At 41.3% G+C, this 20355-nt stretch overlaps 1 protein-coding gene across 1 annotated transcript in view; it reads right to left on the reverse strand.

The window, feature by feature from the left end:
- cdkal1 (CDK5 regulatory subunit associated protein 1-like 1) overlaps positions 1-20355 on the reverse strand; it is a 218201-nt gene that overhangs the window by 181500 nt on the left and 16346 nt on the right. Inside the window, exon 4 of the mRNA XM_076738158.1 lies at positions 868-952. Within this exon, the coding sequence (XP_076594273.1) occupies positions 868-952 (85 nt within the window). The remainder of the gene's footprint in view (positions 1-867; positions 953-20355) is intronic.

Genomic DNA, 20355 nt, shown 5'->3' on the forward strand with positions numbered 1-20355 from the left:
TCGTACAGGGGTGACAAGTTGAAAAATGGATCTGTGAACAATCAATATGTTCACTCAAAATGATTAAACTTATTTGATGGCGTTGGATTTCTGCCCACAGTCCATTGAGAGCCACAGCTCTGATCTTGAGTGAATCTGGTGAATCTCCTGTTTTCAATAGCAAATTCCTGATTTTTTCACAGTCACCCACTGATTCATACCCTTGCCTTCTCTCACTATCGCAAAAGCACACACCCGCCAGGTGTGTGTGTGCCCCTGATGGATGGAAATTAATCAAAATGCAAAACAATTTCAATCTTAATTTCCCTGTTTATGCAAATATGTGTGTTTCTGTTTCTGTGTGTGAGAATGAGTAGGTGGACGCAGACATGGGGCAACAAGCTGAAAACATGTAACACGCATACGCAAACACACACACGCACACACACATTTCTGCATGAGAAAATAGTTGTTGTATAGCTAAACATGGATGAAAACAGCATAAATATTGAAAAAGGCAACGTAATTACTTCTTTTTGGCTACTGTGGCTGTGTTGTTGGTTGTTTATTGGTAAAAACAAACAGACCTGAGTCACTTTTGCCTCATAATCTGATGCAATCATTGTGGCAGTCTCTTTGCTGTCTTAATGGTTCAAGACACACGTCTTAAATTCTGCCTGAATCATTTCCACTTCCTATAGTTCTAATTCCAGCAGCCGATCCAACAAGCTCTGATGGATTTATTCCACCACAATATATGCTGAAGATATTTTAATCAGCTGCTAAAGTTTCATTCAATTCCAATGAAAAACCTTCAACTTTACTGGCTACATAAAATGAAAAATGGGGCACGAAGTGTTTGTGTGTGGATTTTGTATTTTTCAGTACTTGATTGAGTTTCTGAAGTGGTCTTCTGCAGGGTTTTTCACGGTGCAGCTGTTGAGCAACCACAGGTCTGCATCTGTAGGGTCATCTAAAGAAAGAGAGAAAGTCAGTTTATTTTCGCAGAATATAATCACAAACATGACAGAAAAAGAAAACCTAGAACTAAACAATCAACACATAATCACACAACAAATCATATCATAAAGGATTCAAGAAAGCATAGGGAATGCTAGGAAAAGAGCTAATTAGTTGGGTCAGCATGTCCCCAACAAGTCGCTCCCTTATGATCACGATGGTATCTGTCGTTTTGAAATCAGTGTGCAAATTGTCACTTCTGCTCAAAGTTGTGAAAAAAAAAAATCTCCTTCACGCTGAATAATCTTTTAAGATTGCTACAGTCTTTCAAAAGGTGTCTAATGAGTTTAAGGTATCATATGCTGGAAATTCACAGGTATCACACTCTCACGGAATTAAAAAAAAAATAAATAAACTGTGCATGCTGTCATCTCAATCAGTTCAGTTCAGTGTACAGATGCGTGTACTGTCACTCATCCCTGGCATGTCTGCAGCTGATCCAGAATGCTGAAGCTTGGTTTCTGAGTGCCAGATGAACAGGGGGGAACAGATTTCATTTGTACTGGCCTCCTTCTTAGAGCATAATATTAAGCAGAGTTGTTTTTAAGGTTTTATTGTTGATTTGTTTGTTCATAAAGACTTTTAATGGTTTGGCACTTTGCAATGCTTCAGATTGACTCAAATAAACCAAATATTTTAATAGATTGGATTTAATCTGTTTTTGTTTTTTGTTTTTTTCTAACTTGGAAATGTTCAACACTGCAGCAATGCCAGCTGCTTTCTAAATGTGCTTTCTAAATAAAACTGTATTTAATATGGAGACCCATCCAGCTCAAGCAGAGAAGGTCATTCTGTTACCTCAAAGCTAAACTAGCTTTTCTTGAGCTTTCAACTGCACCTCATTGTCTTGCACTGACAATTACCTATCCTTGGCGTGCTATCCCAACTAGATTTTGAACAGTGAAAACCAGTCAAGTCATTGTTGCTTGCCAAAGAAGTCTCACACAGTGGCCACAATTTGGCAAAAAAATAAACTTCTAGCAAACACAGATGTTTGCAATACTCCAAAACAGACCTATTTTGAGTTACATAAACTGAAACGGTTTAATAGACATGTATGCACGACACACATGCACACACACGCGCAGCGGTGTGCTGCTTCCCTGTGATGTTAAGCTCAGCTGCTGCTCAAGATGATGGTGGCAGGCTTTGCATGGCACTGCCAGGAGAGCTGTCACACACAAAGACACACATACTCGGGGGGATATGGCACGGCGGTGGTGGGGAGCTAGAAGCTTGCTCCTTTACGCCACGTTGAACCAGATATTTCACTTAGAATCCACTTCGCGGCTGCAGTCAAGCATACACACACCCCACTCACACTGTGTTTCCTGCATTAGTTAATTCGATACACACCCGGAGTACTTTTCTGTAGCGTACACAGCAGGTCCCAGGATGAGGAGAATGGGGAGATTACCAACCACACCACACCTTGCCTTAGGTAAAGTCTCTTTCTCAACCCCTCACTATCAACAAAACACACATACACACACACTTTTTCTGGATGAAGGACAAACTATAAAAGGTACAACAGCATTCATCAAATTATTCACAATGAGACACAAATAAAGCTAAAATTTAGCAGTATTCTGACTATTCTGTCATTTTGCCAAAAAGTTTGAACTAAGCCTGACCACAAAACTGTAAGAGAAAAAGCCCTTTCACAACTTTAAATGCTCAGTGTTCTGATGCTTTTCAAGAACATCGAGGCCATTGAGGTTATGCATTGAATGTTTTAATATTTTAAGACTTTTCACCACCTGTAGGTGGCGTGGTTACAGAAACCACCAAATCTCATAAAAGGTGAAAACACAGCAGTGCCTCGAGGTGTGTTTACTGACTGTATCAGACAGCAGAGCAAGACTTAATGAAGCCTCATAAAAACAGTAGTACAGCTGCACATCTTGTACAAGCACGAACATAATGTGAGTCACACCGGTAGGATGTGAGTCATGTGTTGGGTCTGGGTTTGTTTGTATGTTGGGGCATTTGTGTATTGTGGGGAATCATCATTTCTCTTTAGACAGGACTATAAATAGAGTGCCCAAAACAATACTGAGTATTCATACAGCTACAAGCGAAAGGCAGTGATGTGTATGTACATGTATCTATGCATGGTGAGGAAATTAATACTCGAGAAGTCATTAATACTGGCGAGAAAGAGAGACAGAGAGAGGGAGAAACAGAGAGTCCAGCTGGCAAAGGGTGCCCATTATGCCTACCTTTATTTGTCTAGGCAACACACACACACACACACACACACACTAACACACACACAGGACTAGTGGGAGTGGTCTCAGCTGTGTGGTTGCTGTCTCCTCTCTGTCCCGAGGGAGGCTTTCCAGACCAACAATAACAAGCTCTCCATCAATTTACCACACACACACACACACACACACACACACACACACACACACACACACACACACACACACACGACAGACACAAACATCTGCAAAACAATCCTATCTACAGAGTCAGCACTACTTACCAGTACAGCGATAAAAACTATACAGGAAAAAAACATGCTGCATGTCAGTTTTAAAGCGTCTTCTTGCACAAGAGTTTCTGAATCAGATAAAATTTTAAATAAACTGGCTCATATACATTAAATTAGCATAGAGGCAGACTATTATTCACATTGATTAATTGATCAATAATTTCAGCGGTACATTAAGTACTATATATGTACAGATTATCATTTGGGGCAGCACCCTTTGCTGTGCTTGCCTGCTGATGTTCATATGATTTTCAAATCCTTGTTCTTCCATCACTGAAGCAAGGCAGCCATGGCCTTCATCCTAATTTTCTGGTATTTTGTAGCTTTAAACCTCTAAGGCCTTTTCAGTCCAGGAAGTGACAATGGCAGCAACTGTTCTTATCCAGCACAAGATCAGCATAGCAGATACATAGTGCAGCAAGTAAAACAGTCCATCCCCACCCAGTGGCAAAAGGGGCAGCAGAAAAGGAGAAGATCTGTGACAGCTCACAGTGCAACCATACACCCCCCTCCGGTGCCGCTACTCATACCAGTGAACTGGGGGTCAAAGCCACGACCAGGCATTGAAATTAATCAAGGCAGCAGCTGTGTCTTGGTCAGAAGGGGCCTTTAGTGGTGTAATCTCATTACAAAACACCAGAACAATGTGCAGACGACAGAAGCCACTGTCATCAACTTTAAATTATTACCTTGTTTTAGGTATGGGGATTACATCTTAAATCGTTTCTATGTAATCCCAACTCTGGTCGCTTTACTATAAGACAAGAACATCCCTGACTAGGTGGTGGTGTTTTCAAAGTAGCTTAGGGTCATGTGTACTGCAGTGCGACGGTTAGGGCCGCTGGGCTACAGCTGCGATGCAAGGCCTTCCTCAGATGATTGTGTTTGCTTAAAATGGCTACAACTGATGGGGTGCACGCAGAGAGACAAATGTAACCCCACAAGGGAGCTGAGTGTGTTGTTTTAGCAACCTTAAGAGGAAGACAGTACTGACAGGAGAGTGGCTACAGATGAAATATTAGTGTGAGGGTAAATGAATGTGTGCTAGCTGGTGACATTTCTCATGTTTACTCGTGCAGAGACACCAAGTGGCCAGAAAGATGAGTGGAAACAAAGCAAAGCACTTGCAAAGGCTTGACAAACTGTTAAGTCACCCTGCAGCCAAAGTGAGGGCTCAAGACCTGCCTGATGATGAACCCTCCTTTGAGTCTTATGTTCAAGTGTACTGTACATAATTAAGCTTTGCCTCCAATGAAAGTATCCATCACCACATTCTCATTAAATTGTGAAGACTGCGAGTCTGTTGGGTGTGTAGAATGTAGAAAACTGTAAAAAACTCCACATGGGCCTGTTCGTATATGGGCCTTACTTGCAGCTCAACGTAAAGCCATAAGGTCACATTTTTTGACGAGATGACGACTCTGCTCTGCCATGTCTGGATATTTGAGATATTCAATCAGGTAAAGTCATTTTAGCTGTGCTGTTCGGACAGTGTAAGCAGTGTCCAGCGATGCATGACGCACAACAGAAACTTCACGCTGAGGTGAATGAGACGCTGGATGGAAAAGTACAGACTGACACTGATGCCTCCGAAATGACACAAGCAATCATGCATCTCTACAGTTGCCACCACAGATTACTGCTTGGAGACACTTATTCCTCCATGAAAAGCAAGTTAAAGGAATACCACCACAGTCTATGGACTGCACTGACAATGGCTGTCGACAGCTGCTTCTGCTGAGCAAACTTTATCTCATTTAAAACTTAACAAGCATGGGAACATGTTAAGGTGCTACTTCATGGGGCCCAACATGGGTGTTTTTCTCTTCTTCTTTACATGAGTGTGGGAGAGAAGCCTTGGGTGTGACTCAGCTCTTAAGTGCACATAAATTCCTACCACATAAAGAAATGCTACTACTGGGAAATCTCTGGAAAGTTAAATTTGCATAAGATTTTCATATATATGGTGGAGCAGCCAATGACATGGGGTTGATTTGGCTATTTTTGCATATCATGGCCATCAGGCAATATGTGAGAAGTTGTTAGTACAGAATGTGCACAAAAAACGGTTGACTAATCTGTTATCTGATGAAGAAAAGGCCCAGAGGGTAAGACAAGTATCCTGATATGTGTGTGAGTGTAGGCATGTGTATCCGTGTGAGTGTATGTGTGCAGCAAACTGAGTCTACGTTAGCTTGCTTTGAATGGCGTGTGAAGAGGAGAACATTCCTGCCTTTTTAATAAGTAAAACATGACTTAAGATACCATGTACATGTACACACAAAAAGCAAAAAGCCAAGTACGTGAAATGTTAGAATAACAGCAAAGTAACTGTTCATAATTGTTCTCTTTAACTGCCTGGATTTAATTCATTTACTAAGATCAATTAGAAAACAATATAGATGATGATTTTACCAGCTCCCCTCATGTGTGATCGACTGTATAATGACACAGTTCCTGCCTTGGCACTATTGTAAGACTCCCCAAACACAAACAAATTAATAAGACTCATTTCATTATGTGAGGTTATTTTAAGAGAAGCTGTAGTAGCTGTTGCCGTTCCCATATCCTGGTCTCTCTTGTATGATTTGGTTGAATTTAGGGTGAAAGTCAAACACACACACACACGCACACAATTGTGTAATAATGACACCATTTCATTCAGTCTGCACCCCACAGGTGAAAAGCCTGTTTTTTATTTTATCCAATATCAGAAATATATTCCATTTGACCACAACAGCTGACCCCCAAATAAATTGTTTTGTGTGTGTGCGTGCATGTGTGTGTATGTGTGTGTGTGTGTGTGTTTGTGTGTGTGTGTGTATGTGCGCATAATTTTGTCCAATATGGAATATAAGGAATTTGACCACTCTCAGTTATTCCCACTATCCACAAAAGGAAAATTGACATCTGCCTGTGTATACGTATGTGTCTGTATGTGTATGTGTGTGCGTGTACATAAACAAGTATGTCTCAGTTTGTTTGTATGTGTATGGAGGTGTATCATGGTGCATTCTTTTAAAACACTCCCACCAACTGACCCAAATGACTAAATCTAATCCATTGATTTTATTCCTGTGTGTGCTACCATAAATTCAACAAAATCAGACCACAGACACCGGGATATTGGAAAGGCAAGACCTGGGGTTAGTGCGTGCATACACAAGGTCATATGTAACTTTTCAATCACACTACTCCCTATGGAGATGAGGAAAAAGGTTTTTGGGAGCAGGTGCATGCACCAAATAAGTATGGATGGAAAGATGGACAAAAAGAGTGAGAGTGAGGATCAGATGGCTGCTAGTGTGGCCAGTACATGAAAAGAACGAACGCAGAAAGGATTAAAGGTAGGACAGACAGATATGGAAGTGGGTCATCCTGAGGGAGGAATATTAAGAGAAAAGTGAGTGTGAAGTGGAGGCAGGTGCTAGTCAATACCCAAATGGGATTTAAGGATGGCCGACCATGTGAGCAAATACGAGTATGGGGAGAGACACAGCCAGAGAGACAAAACGAGATGTGAAATGAGGAAGGAAGAGAAAAACAGAGTGGTGGACATGAAAGCGGAAAACACAGGGAGTGAATTGAGGGCAATAAAGAGAGTACAGGGGGGAAAAAAAATCAGCTGGAAAGAGAAGTGGGTGAGTGGCATCAGTAAGTACCCCCACTCTGATTTGAAGCAAAATGTTTGTTTCATAAACATCACACAAACATTCTCTCCATATCTAACAAGTCTTAATACATATGCTAGTTTTGTGTGCGTGTTCATCTCTACAATTATATAAATATTGCTTCAGAAACACTACATGATGATTCTGTTGTATTTGCACATTTTGTCTGTTGTACGGTTTACCCACAGGTGTGTGCAGGACGCCACAGAGGAACACAGACGAGCCTCAGCTGCAGGGTCAGAAAGCAGAGAAATACACAAACAATAACAGGCAGAATGGGAATAAGGTAATTTCCCTGAACTCCCTTTTATCCACTGTATGCAGATGTTCCAATTCACGAATGAAAACCGCAAATTTAACTCAGGAGCTTTACTGTAAATATAGAAACGATTATTTTTTCACACGTACATGATAAAGTCTGAGTTTGCACACAAGTCAAAGCTGATTGTCTATATGTATTAGTCCAATATGTGCTAGACTGATGACCCGTCCACACTCCCCTGTGCCTCTGCTTAGGATAAGCTGGGGTGGATAATGAAATAAAGTCATCTTGCTGCCAGCGTCAAACATCAACTGATGGGCAGCGCAGCACACACAACTAAATATCTGACCTTTTGAGTTTCATAGTTTGATATGAACAAGACCTTTAGCACAACCGTGAGACACACAACCAGCGAGTCTCTCTGTAGTGGGACAAGAAAAGTGGCAAGCAAAACTCACTGAAGGGTACATTCAACCATATACTGCTATTTTAGGCTGCGTGCAACACAAAATTAGATCAAGCTATGATGTATCAATATCAAATCAACGGCCAGAAGCAGAGCTATAATAATTAACATTTTGTAGAGTAAAGTAAGACACAGGCCATGAATGAACAACACAAAAAAGGAAACTATTGTCTTTTTATGCCAATAAAAGCCTGTTGTGGACATGTTTCTATAATTAAAATACTGGCTTTCTGTTGGAAGGCTGGCAAAACGCTCAATAATATCGAGGGCAAAACTATCTAAATGCCAGAGGTGGATTCACAGAGTCAACCAAGGACAGAATGGCGTTTTTCACTAAAAGTGAATGAAATAAGTTTCCAAAGATAAAACCTGAAGACGGTTTGTTTCAAATAACAGTATTTTACTGAGAGTGAAAATGTGACTCACAGGCACGGTGGGAGGAATAGACGTGTGTAATTCAGAAAGCGTTGTAAAGCTCCCATCAGCATGCACATAACTGATATTTTCCCACAACATCCTAAAACCACCATCATTCTTTTACTCCCTCGTTCACCCAATGTGACTTTTATCTTCAATCTGGTCTCTTCTCCTTTTCATTTTCTCCACATTATCCAAGCTCTATATTTCCCCTCCTCTCCTGTCTCACTTAACCACCATCTATTACATCCACTAACTTTTATTCCTTTCCTCCAGCTGTCTTATGCCATTTGCAAACCCATAGTCGCTGTCACTTTTTTCCACACATCAAACACTTGTTCCTACATGCTTCCCCTCTTTTTACTGCACCATCTAACCCCAGTATTAACCTCAGACCTTCTTCCTCTTCAATTGTCCCAGCTGATTAAAAAGATCATTTTCCAGAGTCTTTTATTTTTACATGCAGTGAAAAGTGACACGGTGCAAATATTGTTGAACAACTTTTGATGCTTACTGGTTTCTCTGCGGGCTTTTGCAGTGGAAGAACACATGGAAGTCATGGTTTCCTGGAAAAACTTTGGTAGACATGAAATGATCCTCTTGTGTGCTACATAAATTCTCAGGTGAAAGTGATAAATAGTCTTTCCTAAAGCAATCAACTCATCCCACAATTCATCCATATTATTTACAGAGAAGGACAGACGATAATTTACCAAGAACAGTAAATTGTGTCTACTTGTAATGCGTTAAAAGGCATCAAAATGAAAGCATGGATAATTAATAATTGTCTTACTGTCAGACCTATCCACAATAATTACTCACTGTGAAAGCTTAAAAATCAGTTATAATATGGACAATTACAGTATGTCATCTGCTTTCTGCACTGCAGTAAGGCATTATGGAAATTAACTATTCCATAAATTGCGGGTTAATTTACAAAGGCTTACAGTAGAACATTCCTTTCAGTAATTGGCACTGTGATCTAAATAATTAAAGACTTTTGTGTTGATATGATTGCAATCTAAAATGAAACAGCAATCTTGCTTTCTAGCACTGTGGAGCTCCCATGGTGATTACTCTGCAAACAGATTTGTTTTCTCCCTGCCAGGAGAGTGCTTTGCATTTTTAGTTCTCACTGATTATAAAGCATCCTGCTTGGATTTTTCAGGCAGTTCAGGGAAGTTCACCGCAGTCAGATCTTGTATATTTATGTAGGAAAAAGAGCTCTGGAGACGTTCTGCTTTCCAAGCACCATAAACCTTTCATACAGGCTCCTTTAATTCTCTCTCTAGATGACAGATATATATCATATATAACCCCACTTTCACTGCTATCACTGAGGCTACAGTATCATATTTTCCATTTCAGACAGACCTACTTAACAAGTTTCCAAACTTTCTCTGACACTCCCTTGCTAGCAATACATACACTGTGTAAGATATATCTGTCCCTAGTGGAGACTCGCAGGTAAGCTAAGCTCTAAAGGCACATTTGACTGTACAGAGAAACACGGTATGACAGAATGGAAACAGTTGTTTCTACTTTCTGTCTTTGCAGTACACTGGTTCTTAATCAGATTTGGTCAAATTTCCCACACTGTTTGGCTCCACTCTCGAGGAGTCCATTCAGTCATTTCCCTCGACTACGTAAGCCAAAACAAAGTATGTGAGCGATTGAGATGTGCAGACTTTCCACACCAGAAACACATCTATGCTGTCTTCAGCCCTGGTGGATGATGTATGAGCGCAAAGACGGAGACGCCTGGGCATGTATGTGTGTGTGTGTGTGTGTGTGTGTGTGTGTGTGTGTGTTTGTGTGTGTGTGAGAGAGAGAGAGAACAGGCAGACAGCAGCCCTAGGGGTCAATATGATGTTCCTGGTGCTTCACACACAGACCACACCATGACCCACTTTCCATCTCATCCCACACACACCCCCCCAGACTCCAATGTGCACAAATGCAAGCACACACATGCACACACACACGCACTACTCTCCCTTGTTATTTCTGTCTTCTGCCCTCCATCCATTCCACCCTCTATCTCAAACACATCATCTTTCCTCCTTCACTGCCCCCCACCCCACACACACACACACACACAAACACACACATACACACACATCTCTCATCTTACACACACACAAAAACACACAGGACATGCTGACCTTGGGATACAGTGCACTGGTGGTTTATAGGGGTAAGTATGCTAGGGCAAAGGGGTGGCTTTGGGGTGAATGGATACACTTGACTGAGCTAACAAGGCCTGTCTGGCCACATTGGCTGATTGGCTGACCGGACAGCTGGATGCCAGGCTGACTGGCCGGGAGGACAGGTGGACTGGAAGGCAGGGAGGGGCAGTGACCCACTCAACAGTGTTGTGCATCACAATCAAGTCATACACTAAGATCTGCAGTTTATCGGGAAAGTGAGATTTGCTCGGACATAATGTGATCCAACCAAATCCCTTGCTGCTACGACAGACTGAATTCTTCGTCTTCAGCTCACTGACAGAAGTGAATGCAAACATCAGCAGCATCACAAACCAGACATTACATTTTTGTGGCAATCCACATTAAAGACGGGAATGCAACTGTTCACGTCTTTCTGCTAATACGTATCAAATGAATACAGTTCACTTTTTTCAAAGAAATAGGTACATAAGTACATAGTCTAAGTAATATATACATAGGTACATAAGTAATATGGCCTAAAGGACTCGGTGAACTGGAACATACTGTAATTGGACATGGCACTAAATCATTATCCTCACAGACAGTCATTACTTATCTCATATCTTTCCAGTCAAATTGGTGGATAATGAAAATGGCTCAGCAAATAAAGAAACAGTTTCTCCGAGAGGTTTGTCTGTGCAACTTTTTAGAGTCGTTGAACTCTAGAATAGAGTTGGCACAATAAAAAGAGAAAGAAGAGAAACATCATTGTTTGTGATTGCATTAATCCAAATTGTGTCAATTTTATCTTGATAATTTAGTGGTCTGCCTCAGAATAACAAGTGAAGGCTGCGGTGCAGCAACAGACTGTGATCAGCAGAGCTACCTCAGGAGCAACAGCAGACAGAGGCAGCAGGGGAAAAACTCAGCGAATTAAGGGTTTATTTTAACCAATCCAGACTCGGTGACGGAACAGTGAAAAGACTAACCGAGACAGTTTTGGTGGGTTTTACTTTGTTTCTGTCGACTTTGAATTAAGTGTGCTTTACGGCGACTTGACAAGGCAATTAAGCTTGTCTTAGCTCAATGAGAGAGAGACCTGAATTTAGAAGGCAAATCAACATGGCACAACTCTTTCCTGCTCCAATGTTGCCGAGCGCATTGCAGATTCACTCTGTTTTTCGACATTTAACAATAAAAGCCCAAGACATACACACAGCCTAACTGCTTACCAGCGGAGGTTTAACTCACACAAAACATTTCACTAACAGCCAACTCAATAAAAGAGCTTACATTAGGTTACAGCTGAAATTTTGCAAGTTCATTTGGTTTATACGTTTGACTAGTAAACTCGCTGGCTGCACAAATCCTTCAGCTGAAACTACTGAAACTAAGTGCGCAATATGAAGAGTTATTAGGCCCAACGAAGTCTAAAAGTCATATTTCAAAGCATGTGTGTGGGAGTGTGTTTTCGAGGAGTGACAAGTCTGATTGGGACAACGAGAGAGTCCCAGCTGACAACATTTCTGCCTAAAAGGCTCCCTCTCCTCTAGGAGTGTGTTAGTGTGTGTGTTTGTGGAAATCTTTGTGTGTCCCATGCTTGTATGTATGCGTGTGCGTGTGTGTCTGTGCGCCTGCATCTTACGAGTTTCACCTCCAATCACATTTTACAAGTGAGCACTCGCACAGGCACAGAGTCACATGCTCACAAACACGCAGACACACACACACACACACACACACACACACAGAGGGGCCTTGGGGTTTTGGCGGTTGGTCTATCCGTCTAGCAGCGTGAGCAACCACTCAGCCGTGGATGATAATGCAATCAACTGTCATTAGAGGGACGCTGGCTGGCTACACACATGCACGCACCCACACACACACTCACAAATACAGCTACCCACAATACACTAACACCTGTCAGTCACAAGTGAAAAACTGCCCACAGTGCTAGAGGAAGTTATGATATTAGTACATTTCAACTGGCTACATGACAAGCTCCTCATATTTAGACCATACAAGCTGAGAGGCACATGAACGTAACGTAATTAGAGGTGAAACAATTAGTCAATTTATCAATTAGTTAATCGACAGAAAAATTAGCTGCAACTCTTTGGAGAAATCATTTCAGTCATTTTTCAAGGAAAAATAGTAAACATGTAGCTTCTCCAATCTTTAGTTGCAGCCTTAAAGATAATTCATGTAAATATCGAGTTTAAAAAAAACAGAGGCAAAAAAAAACAAACAAAAAAAAACAACCACACCTTCCATTCTCATTGGTAGTTAATCTTCTGATGCAACTACAGAGCAATACCAGTACAGAACTGGATGCCTCAGTGACCCTGGATTTCTGCAGGTTTGCTGTGACACTTCTGTCCTGTTGGGAGGGTTATCAAATCTGAAATCATTCACCTGGGGTGGCTGGGCGGAGGATATTTAAGATGATATTTAGGATATTTGTTTAAGATTGCAGAGCACCCAGCAACAGAAAGAAACCATCTCCAAGCTATTTAATTTATCCACTCAAATGATTTGTGATGAAGATGAACACTCTGGCTAAAGCAAAGAATAAGTGGACGGTGAGATGAAGACTAACAGTCAGAGGAGAGGGTGGAGGAGGAATCATCTAAGTCCTTGTCAACACTAACACAAGAAGTCTGAAAATGTTGTTTATATGCCAAATGAGATTCCTCGTGTACAAGCATTTTCACTGTACTTAATTATAGCCGAGCAACAATGAAGCTGCATATTCTTGTTTCTAATGGATTTTTTACTCATGCAGTCATCGGACTACATAAACAGAAATGTTCGATAGCACCTTAAGTGCTATACTGACATACAAAGTGAGCCAATACAAAGTGTTGTAAATGACACAAAGTAAAGGCCTCTTAACTTCGCAGTGTCAAAAAAAAAAAAAAAAATGTCAGCTCTGGACAGTCTTTTCAAAAAGCTTAGTTTTCAGGAGTGGAAAATGCCAGCTTAATACGGATATAAGGCCAAAATAGAGAGAAAGGGATGTATTTCAAATACATCCGCATTAGTGTGGACATTATCTAAGCTGTCATTTTTTACAGTCCCTTTCTTTTCTCTTGTCTCTCACACACATACACACACACACATTCAGCAAATACACCAGACTGCTGTCCTCTCAGACTCACTGGGGGCCTTGACAACAACTTTCCCATATATCAGCTTAGTTAAGTGGCAGAACTTCACAGCAATGGTTCTTGTAGTGTGTGCATAATCTACTGTCTCTTCTCACAGACAGACGTGTGCGTGAGTGTTGCTGTGTGTACTAAGAAGCGAGGAGGGTGTGCCAAGATAGGCACAGCAGGGGCCCACTATAGCCCTCACGCCAACAGTTTGACAACATCTTAGAAACATCTACTCACTTGGGATTTTCCTGTCCTTAACAACGCTGAGTCCATTACTGTTGGAGAGGGAGAGTCAGTCTGACAGACGGAGGCAGAGAGAGGGACAGAAAGGAGAAGGATGGAGGGCTGAGAGGGCGGGAAGGAATCAAGAGACACAAATTGAGAAAGACGATAAAAAGACGTAGGGATTTGGAGTCTGAAGGACGGAAAGGGAGCGCAGGATCATGGGAGAAAATGATAAAAAAAATTCAGAGAAATAGACAGAAAGAGACCAAAATAACGAGGGTGAGCAAAAGAGAGACCTAGCATTAGAAGAATAAGCGGGGGTATCTCAGTGAAAAATAGCAGGCGAGCTCAGCTGAAAGTGGAGCAGGAATGATGAATGCTGTGAGGCAAGCCAACGGCTAATTTAGATGGCAGGAGTTTGCTTCTACAGGGCAAGAGGCTGGAGTCAATCTGTCTCTCTTACATCTGTTCATAGAGACACAGTGGGTGCACCTGGTTCCAAAAAGGGCCCTTCGCTTAGACTAAAAATAGTAGAAACAACTACTGAACTGGCAATAGAAACAGCCGATTACAAATCTGCCTCTTTGCCATTGGACCAGAGTTTATAATCTAGAAGAAGTGGTCAATATTATTGTAAAAACCAGAGAGTGACAGTTGTGTAATTAAAGGGGGTGCAACATGTGGAGGATGTGTATGTGGACCAATAACATAAACATATTGTGATCTATTAAGTTTCAAAGTGATCACTGCTGAAGAAGAGGACTTGCAGGGCACATATGGGTTGCATATAAAAAAAAATGTAGAAGAGGAAAGTAATGACAAACATCAAGCAATGGATTCCCTGTGATTTTAAATGCACATTAAGAGTGATTTATTGAGTTTCGTACAAGCAGGGGATGGAGACCAGGCCTGAATAGATTTTTGCCATTACACGTCTCACCTTGCATAGATAGGATGATTTGAAGCCTCAGGTTCATGCAGTAATTGGGGCCAATCACTAGTCTGCAGCTCAGACAGAAAACCATTATGATCATCAGTGCAGGCATGAAAAGATATTTCACACAGCGAGAGAGGGATTATTAGAGTCAAGGGCACAAAAGTCAGTGTGTCTGGGAGAAAGAAGGACCTGGAAGGCTACTGACTGACAGAGTGAAATACCAATGATTTCACTTTTACCACACACCTTAGAGTGAAACATGGCAGACTCTTACACTTTCTAGATGGAGGCCAGTGTAATTGACTTCTCATTACCAACACGACTTGGCTGTCCACATATGAAGTTAGCATTTAGTCTGGTTGGGGATTGAGCGAATTTTAAAATACCAAACTAAAAGTGACACAGTCACAGTAACAGACCCACTTAAAGTTTACCCCTCAGTTTAGCTCTTCAGCTCTAAAAGAAGAGCATTTAGGCTGATCCAGGCTTCTGTGGCAGGGGGTAAGCAGAGGAGGCTGTCTACAACAATGGTACAGTCAGGCACCTCAGAAACTGTAATAGAGGAAAACATGGCCTCAGAAAGAATAACTACAGAGAAAACTATTAAATGTACTCCTCTGTTTTGCAATTGAAATCATGTCAACCTTGTGGACAACTTCGGACTGGCACCACTCTTTAATGGATTTTTTTTTTTCTTTTTTCAAATTAAGATAAACTGGCAGGAAGAGATGTACAAAGTATGACATGAAAGACAGATAATCTAAGGAAAGAAGTGAGTGTGCGTGTGTGTGTGCACAATTAGACCCATAAATAAGATTAACATCATAGTCGTTAAGAGTGTCAAGTCTCTGCGCTCATCAAAGGATAAATACCACAAACATGTTCATTGTACACACACACACACATCGGGTGGACACAACACCTCAAACAACTGTGCAACATGAACAATGTGATCCAAAGCAACAGCTCTGGGATAAATCCAGAAGGTGTTGATTTAGCTCTCAGTCTTGTTCTTTGAGGTTTGTACAAATTACAAATTTCATGTCAAAAAAGGGGAAAAAAATGACAAATCTACTGACAAATGATCAATATTTTTTAAAGTACTGATTCCATATAATTCTCATATAATTCAGTCTAATTCTCCCAGTGCTTGGGATTTAACTCTCACATTTAAACTGTGATACTAAAATGATTTGTCTTTATTCAAATAAAATCATTCAAATATCAAAATGAAAGTGTCATTTTGTAAACCTCTTTTTCACATTGCAAGTGTGTGTGTGTGTGTGTGTGTGTGCATGTGTGTTTGAGAGAGCCTATCTTTTTGTGCATCAAAGCCAACTGTCAAAATCATGCACACCATGGTAACCACAGTCAGTTCCCCATTTCACAACACTAACAGACTAGGCAAATATTGACGCTCTATTTCTCTGACATTACAAATGTGATTGTATTTGCTGTTTGCCCTAGGAGATGGCGGTTTATATTCAATGAGGTGTGTGTCCCTCTCTGTGTGGGTTGGTGTGTGTGTGTACGTGTTGAATTTTAAGTTAAAAAATAGGCCATGGGAAGAACATGCGTCAATTTGCTGTGTACACAAAAGAATGTGTTAGCAGAGTGTGAGTGATCCAGAAATGTGTGTGTGCGTGCGTGCGTGCGTGCGTGCGTGCGTGCGTGCGTGCGTTTTCATTTCACTTCTCCCGCCTGTCACCTGGAAGAGAGACAAAGAAAGAGAGACAGAAAGGTAAAGAAAAAGAAGGAGCCACCTGTATGTAAAAGCTCACCTGCCCTGGGAAAAAAATTAAACAAATGAATGTGAACTGTGGCAGATGAAGCTTTAAACTCAATAAAGGTGGAGGACAAAACCAAAGCAGCACTGCTGCTTGCTGTTTTCTGGCAATGCAGCTCACTGAAATAGCCTGAACAAAGATTTTCAAGTTTATATATACTAGAATACACACAAACAATAATATTCTGTCTGCTAATTTATCTCACACACACACACACACACACACACACACACACACACACACACACACACACACACACACATCACCTGACCCTTAGGTAAGATAATGTGTGTATGCAAAGGAATGAATACAAACACTTATGAGGATGAAGACAGTTGCTCTCAGTGTCATAAGCTGGCACCCCTCTGGGCTCCTGGAGGTGTTTCAAGGCTCTCTATTTACATTTTACAGCAGTCAGGCTCACGTATTCACTTATACAGTAATTGTTCATGTTTAATGCTTGCCATCAGGCACAATGGCAGCAATCTAAGCTAAGTATTAAAAAAAAACTGCAGACTGTACTTCAAATCAAGCCAACAAACTCTTACCATGATAATCTCTATACGCGATCATCATCTGTCAGTAACGATGATCAACTTTGGAAATGCTTTGCTAAAAATGGACTGATCTGATACCCTCATCGCACAGGAGAAATAAAGGCGACAACAGGCAGTGAGTCTGCTGCCTCTGCTCTCTGTGTCTCTGCCTGTCTGCCCTCGGGCGGGGCTGAGTTCCTTCACACAGTGGACAGCAGCACATCTTCAAAGCAGAGCCCACAGACAAGCCAATGAAAAAGACGTATTTTACTGGAGTAAATGACGCCAAAGTTCATTGCTTATTATCCATAAGAGCAACAAAAGACAGTAAGACAGTACCGTGGATTCATCGAACACCTTTTGAACAAGCAGAACATAAACTTACAGAAATGTGACATCTTCAGTCACTCCGCCTGCAGTAACTTGCTGCCCCCTCTTAAATCACACCCAGTTTGTTTTGAGCTCATTATGCTAAAGTGCTGAAAGTGAACTGGAGGTATTCTCTAAAGCTGAGGAAATTGTTGACAAAAACAAAGTCAATTATATGGAAGTGGTTTGGACATCTTAAAAGCGACAAAGAGCAGATTGAGAGGGCAAAATAGGCAGAAGAGACAATGAGATAAAACATCTTTAACAATGATCTTAAAGGCAGTCCAAGATGTGCATTTAATCACCCTCTCTGCATGTTTTTTTTCCCTCTCTCTGCATGTTTTACCTTATGCAGCTGCAGCCTTTAATCCGTTAATCCAAGACATTCAATTCAGACTTGCACTGTGTTACTAGCTCCGACCTAGTAAAACTGCCATCGTGACTTTTACATAAATGTGACCGGGGTGCTTATTCAGAGAACTGACATATTAAATTGCCGTCAGATTAGCATAAAGGGGTGCATGTCTGAAAGGTGCTTAAGCTTCTCTTAAATCCCCCTCGCTGTGGCGCCCTGTTCATTATCAGTTTGAGCAGTTTGTTTAGTGCTGAAGGACAGAAAAAACGGTGGAGAGCACTCACATTTGTGTTTGTCTTTTTTAGGGCTGGCTGAGGTAAAGATTTTCAACCTGGTTTGATGTTAAAGGAAAGACCAGATAGTATCACAAGGTGTCACACATGACATAACCTCTCCCAAGTGGAACATAATGAGAAGCCATGAATGAGAGCAGCACCACAATCAGGACAACTAAGTGACACGTTGTGTTTTCATGTCTCACAGCAACAACTCAAGTTAACTTTTTAACAAAATAAGACGACCTCTACAACTTGAGATAATATCAAAATATTATCTCTGAACAAATACACCGTTTGAGATCAGAGCTGCCACACACATGCTCCGTCAGGAACACAACTTCGGATCGGTCAATCGACTCAGTCCAAAGCATCATGGGACTGCCAGTGGAGGGCTACAAACCATGCTAACAACAACACAGAAGAAATGAAGTGTTGGCTTTATCATTATAGATTACAAAGTTTCTGAAAGGCAAAAGATCACACTGGAGCTCCCATTGGAACAGCTAAATGTTATCCTTCTGGGCAAGTCTCTAGCATGCATCATTCCAGGGATACTATGTCATATCCGACATACTTTGGTGTCGTATACAGCATGGTCGACCTGAGGAGGTTTATCACGCTGTCATATTGCTTATTACTAAAGCAATACAACTTGGATTTAGCACAGTTGGCACAGGTTGCTGATGTAGGCTACTTTCTAATTTGCCCGAATGTCTCATAATGACAAATGCCTGTTTAGTCTATTCACATAAAATCAAACCGATTTAAACTTGTGCTCCAGACTGGACTAGCAAACCCGGAAACCGACCCAACCCTTCCATGGTTAATTAAAGTTAGAATGGATGTCTTTGAGGAGTTCAACAGTGAACAGTTGTTTTTCCTAAAATAAAGAATCTACAAAACAAAAAGAGCCTTTTGACCAACACTGTTGGGAGAGGAAGGGATGATGCAAGGTGGGAAATCCAGCCAACTGCTCAGCCTCAAGAGATGTGACCACAGAGACACACACACACACACACACACACACACACACACACACACACACACACACACACACACACAAAAATTGTATTATCACCATGCTAAAACAGTTTGCATTAAGAGCAAGTTGCCTCAGCTTGCTATTGCAGCTAATAACCCCTTTGCATATTTACGCTCCACATGTAAAGCGTCCTAATTCGATTAATAGTAATAATTAGACCTTCCACTGCTTTTTTATTTCTGGGTGGAATTGAAACAATTTAGGTCATCTGGCCCCTAATTCCCAGATCCAAGCTGTGGGACATGCAAATCAGATGCAAATGCCACAGAAAAGTGAAAACTAGTTATGGGCCCGGGTAATAAATACTGAATTTAGCCTCTTGGCATTCCAAAAACAGCCAGTTGGGGTTCATATGCAAATGGTATGCAAATAGCCCAGACGCAGAGAGCTTTTATTTTTCTGTTACAGAGAACATAGCAGGGTTTCCAGGTGGCTTAGTAGGCAGAGGCACACAACATGTCCTTAAGATGTTGTGGGTTTGAAGGCAGCTCATGTGGCCATCCCCAGACACTCATACCTTTATATTCACTCTCCAACTATCATATAGAGAGAGGGTAGACGAGAGGAAAGGAAGACGGAAGATGTTCAAGACGTTAGACGAGAGGAGGAGACAAGGAGAATGGGAGGCATGGCATGTAATTTCAAAAGTAAACCCCCGCCACTGCCGGCTGCTGATTAGAGGATCAGAGTGGAGATGAAGGCAGAGAGAGAAGGACAAAGGCTGTAACAGTAAGAGATGCCATGTGAATGTGGGAAGGAGGCAAGTCAAACAGAAAGAGACAAAGGAGAAAGTCAACTTTGAGACAGACACAAGTAAAATCCAGGAAAGTTGGAAATACATCAGAAAGATTCACCGTGAGACACAGAGAGAGAGACGGCCAGTGACAGAGAAAGACACAAGAGACAGAGAGATACATATAGGAGAGCGTCTTTGAAAGTGTGAAGAGAAAATATAAAGAACACAGATATTTGGATGGGAGAAGCTAGATAAACAAACACACACACACACAGACACACACATTCAGACACAGAGTATGCTGAGCTGTTCATAAAATAAAATAGGGGGGAAAGCTAGATGTAACAAATTAATCTGGAGGAAACACATTGTGCACGCACAGCACATGATAAGCTTAGTGGACCACCTTGTTCAATTGGCAATGTCTCCTTAAATTACATGCATCA

The sequence above is a fragment of the Chaetodon auriga genome, chromosome 8, assembly GCF_051107435.1.
Source record: "Chaetodon auriga isolate fChaAug3 chromosome 8, fChaAug3.hap1, whole genome shotgun sequence".
Taxonomy (NCBI): Eukaryota; Metazoa; Chordata; class Actinopteri; order Chaetodontiformes; family Chaetodontidae; genus Chaetodon; species Chaetodon auriga.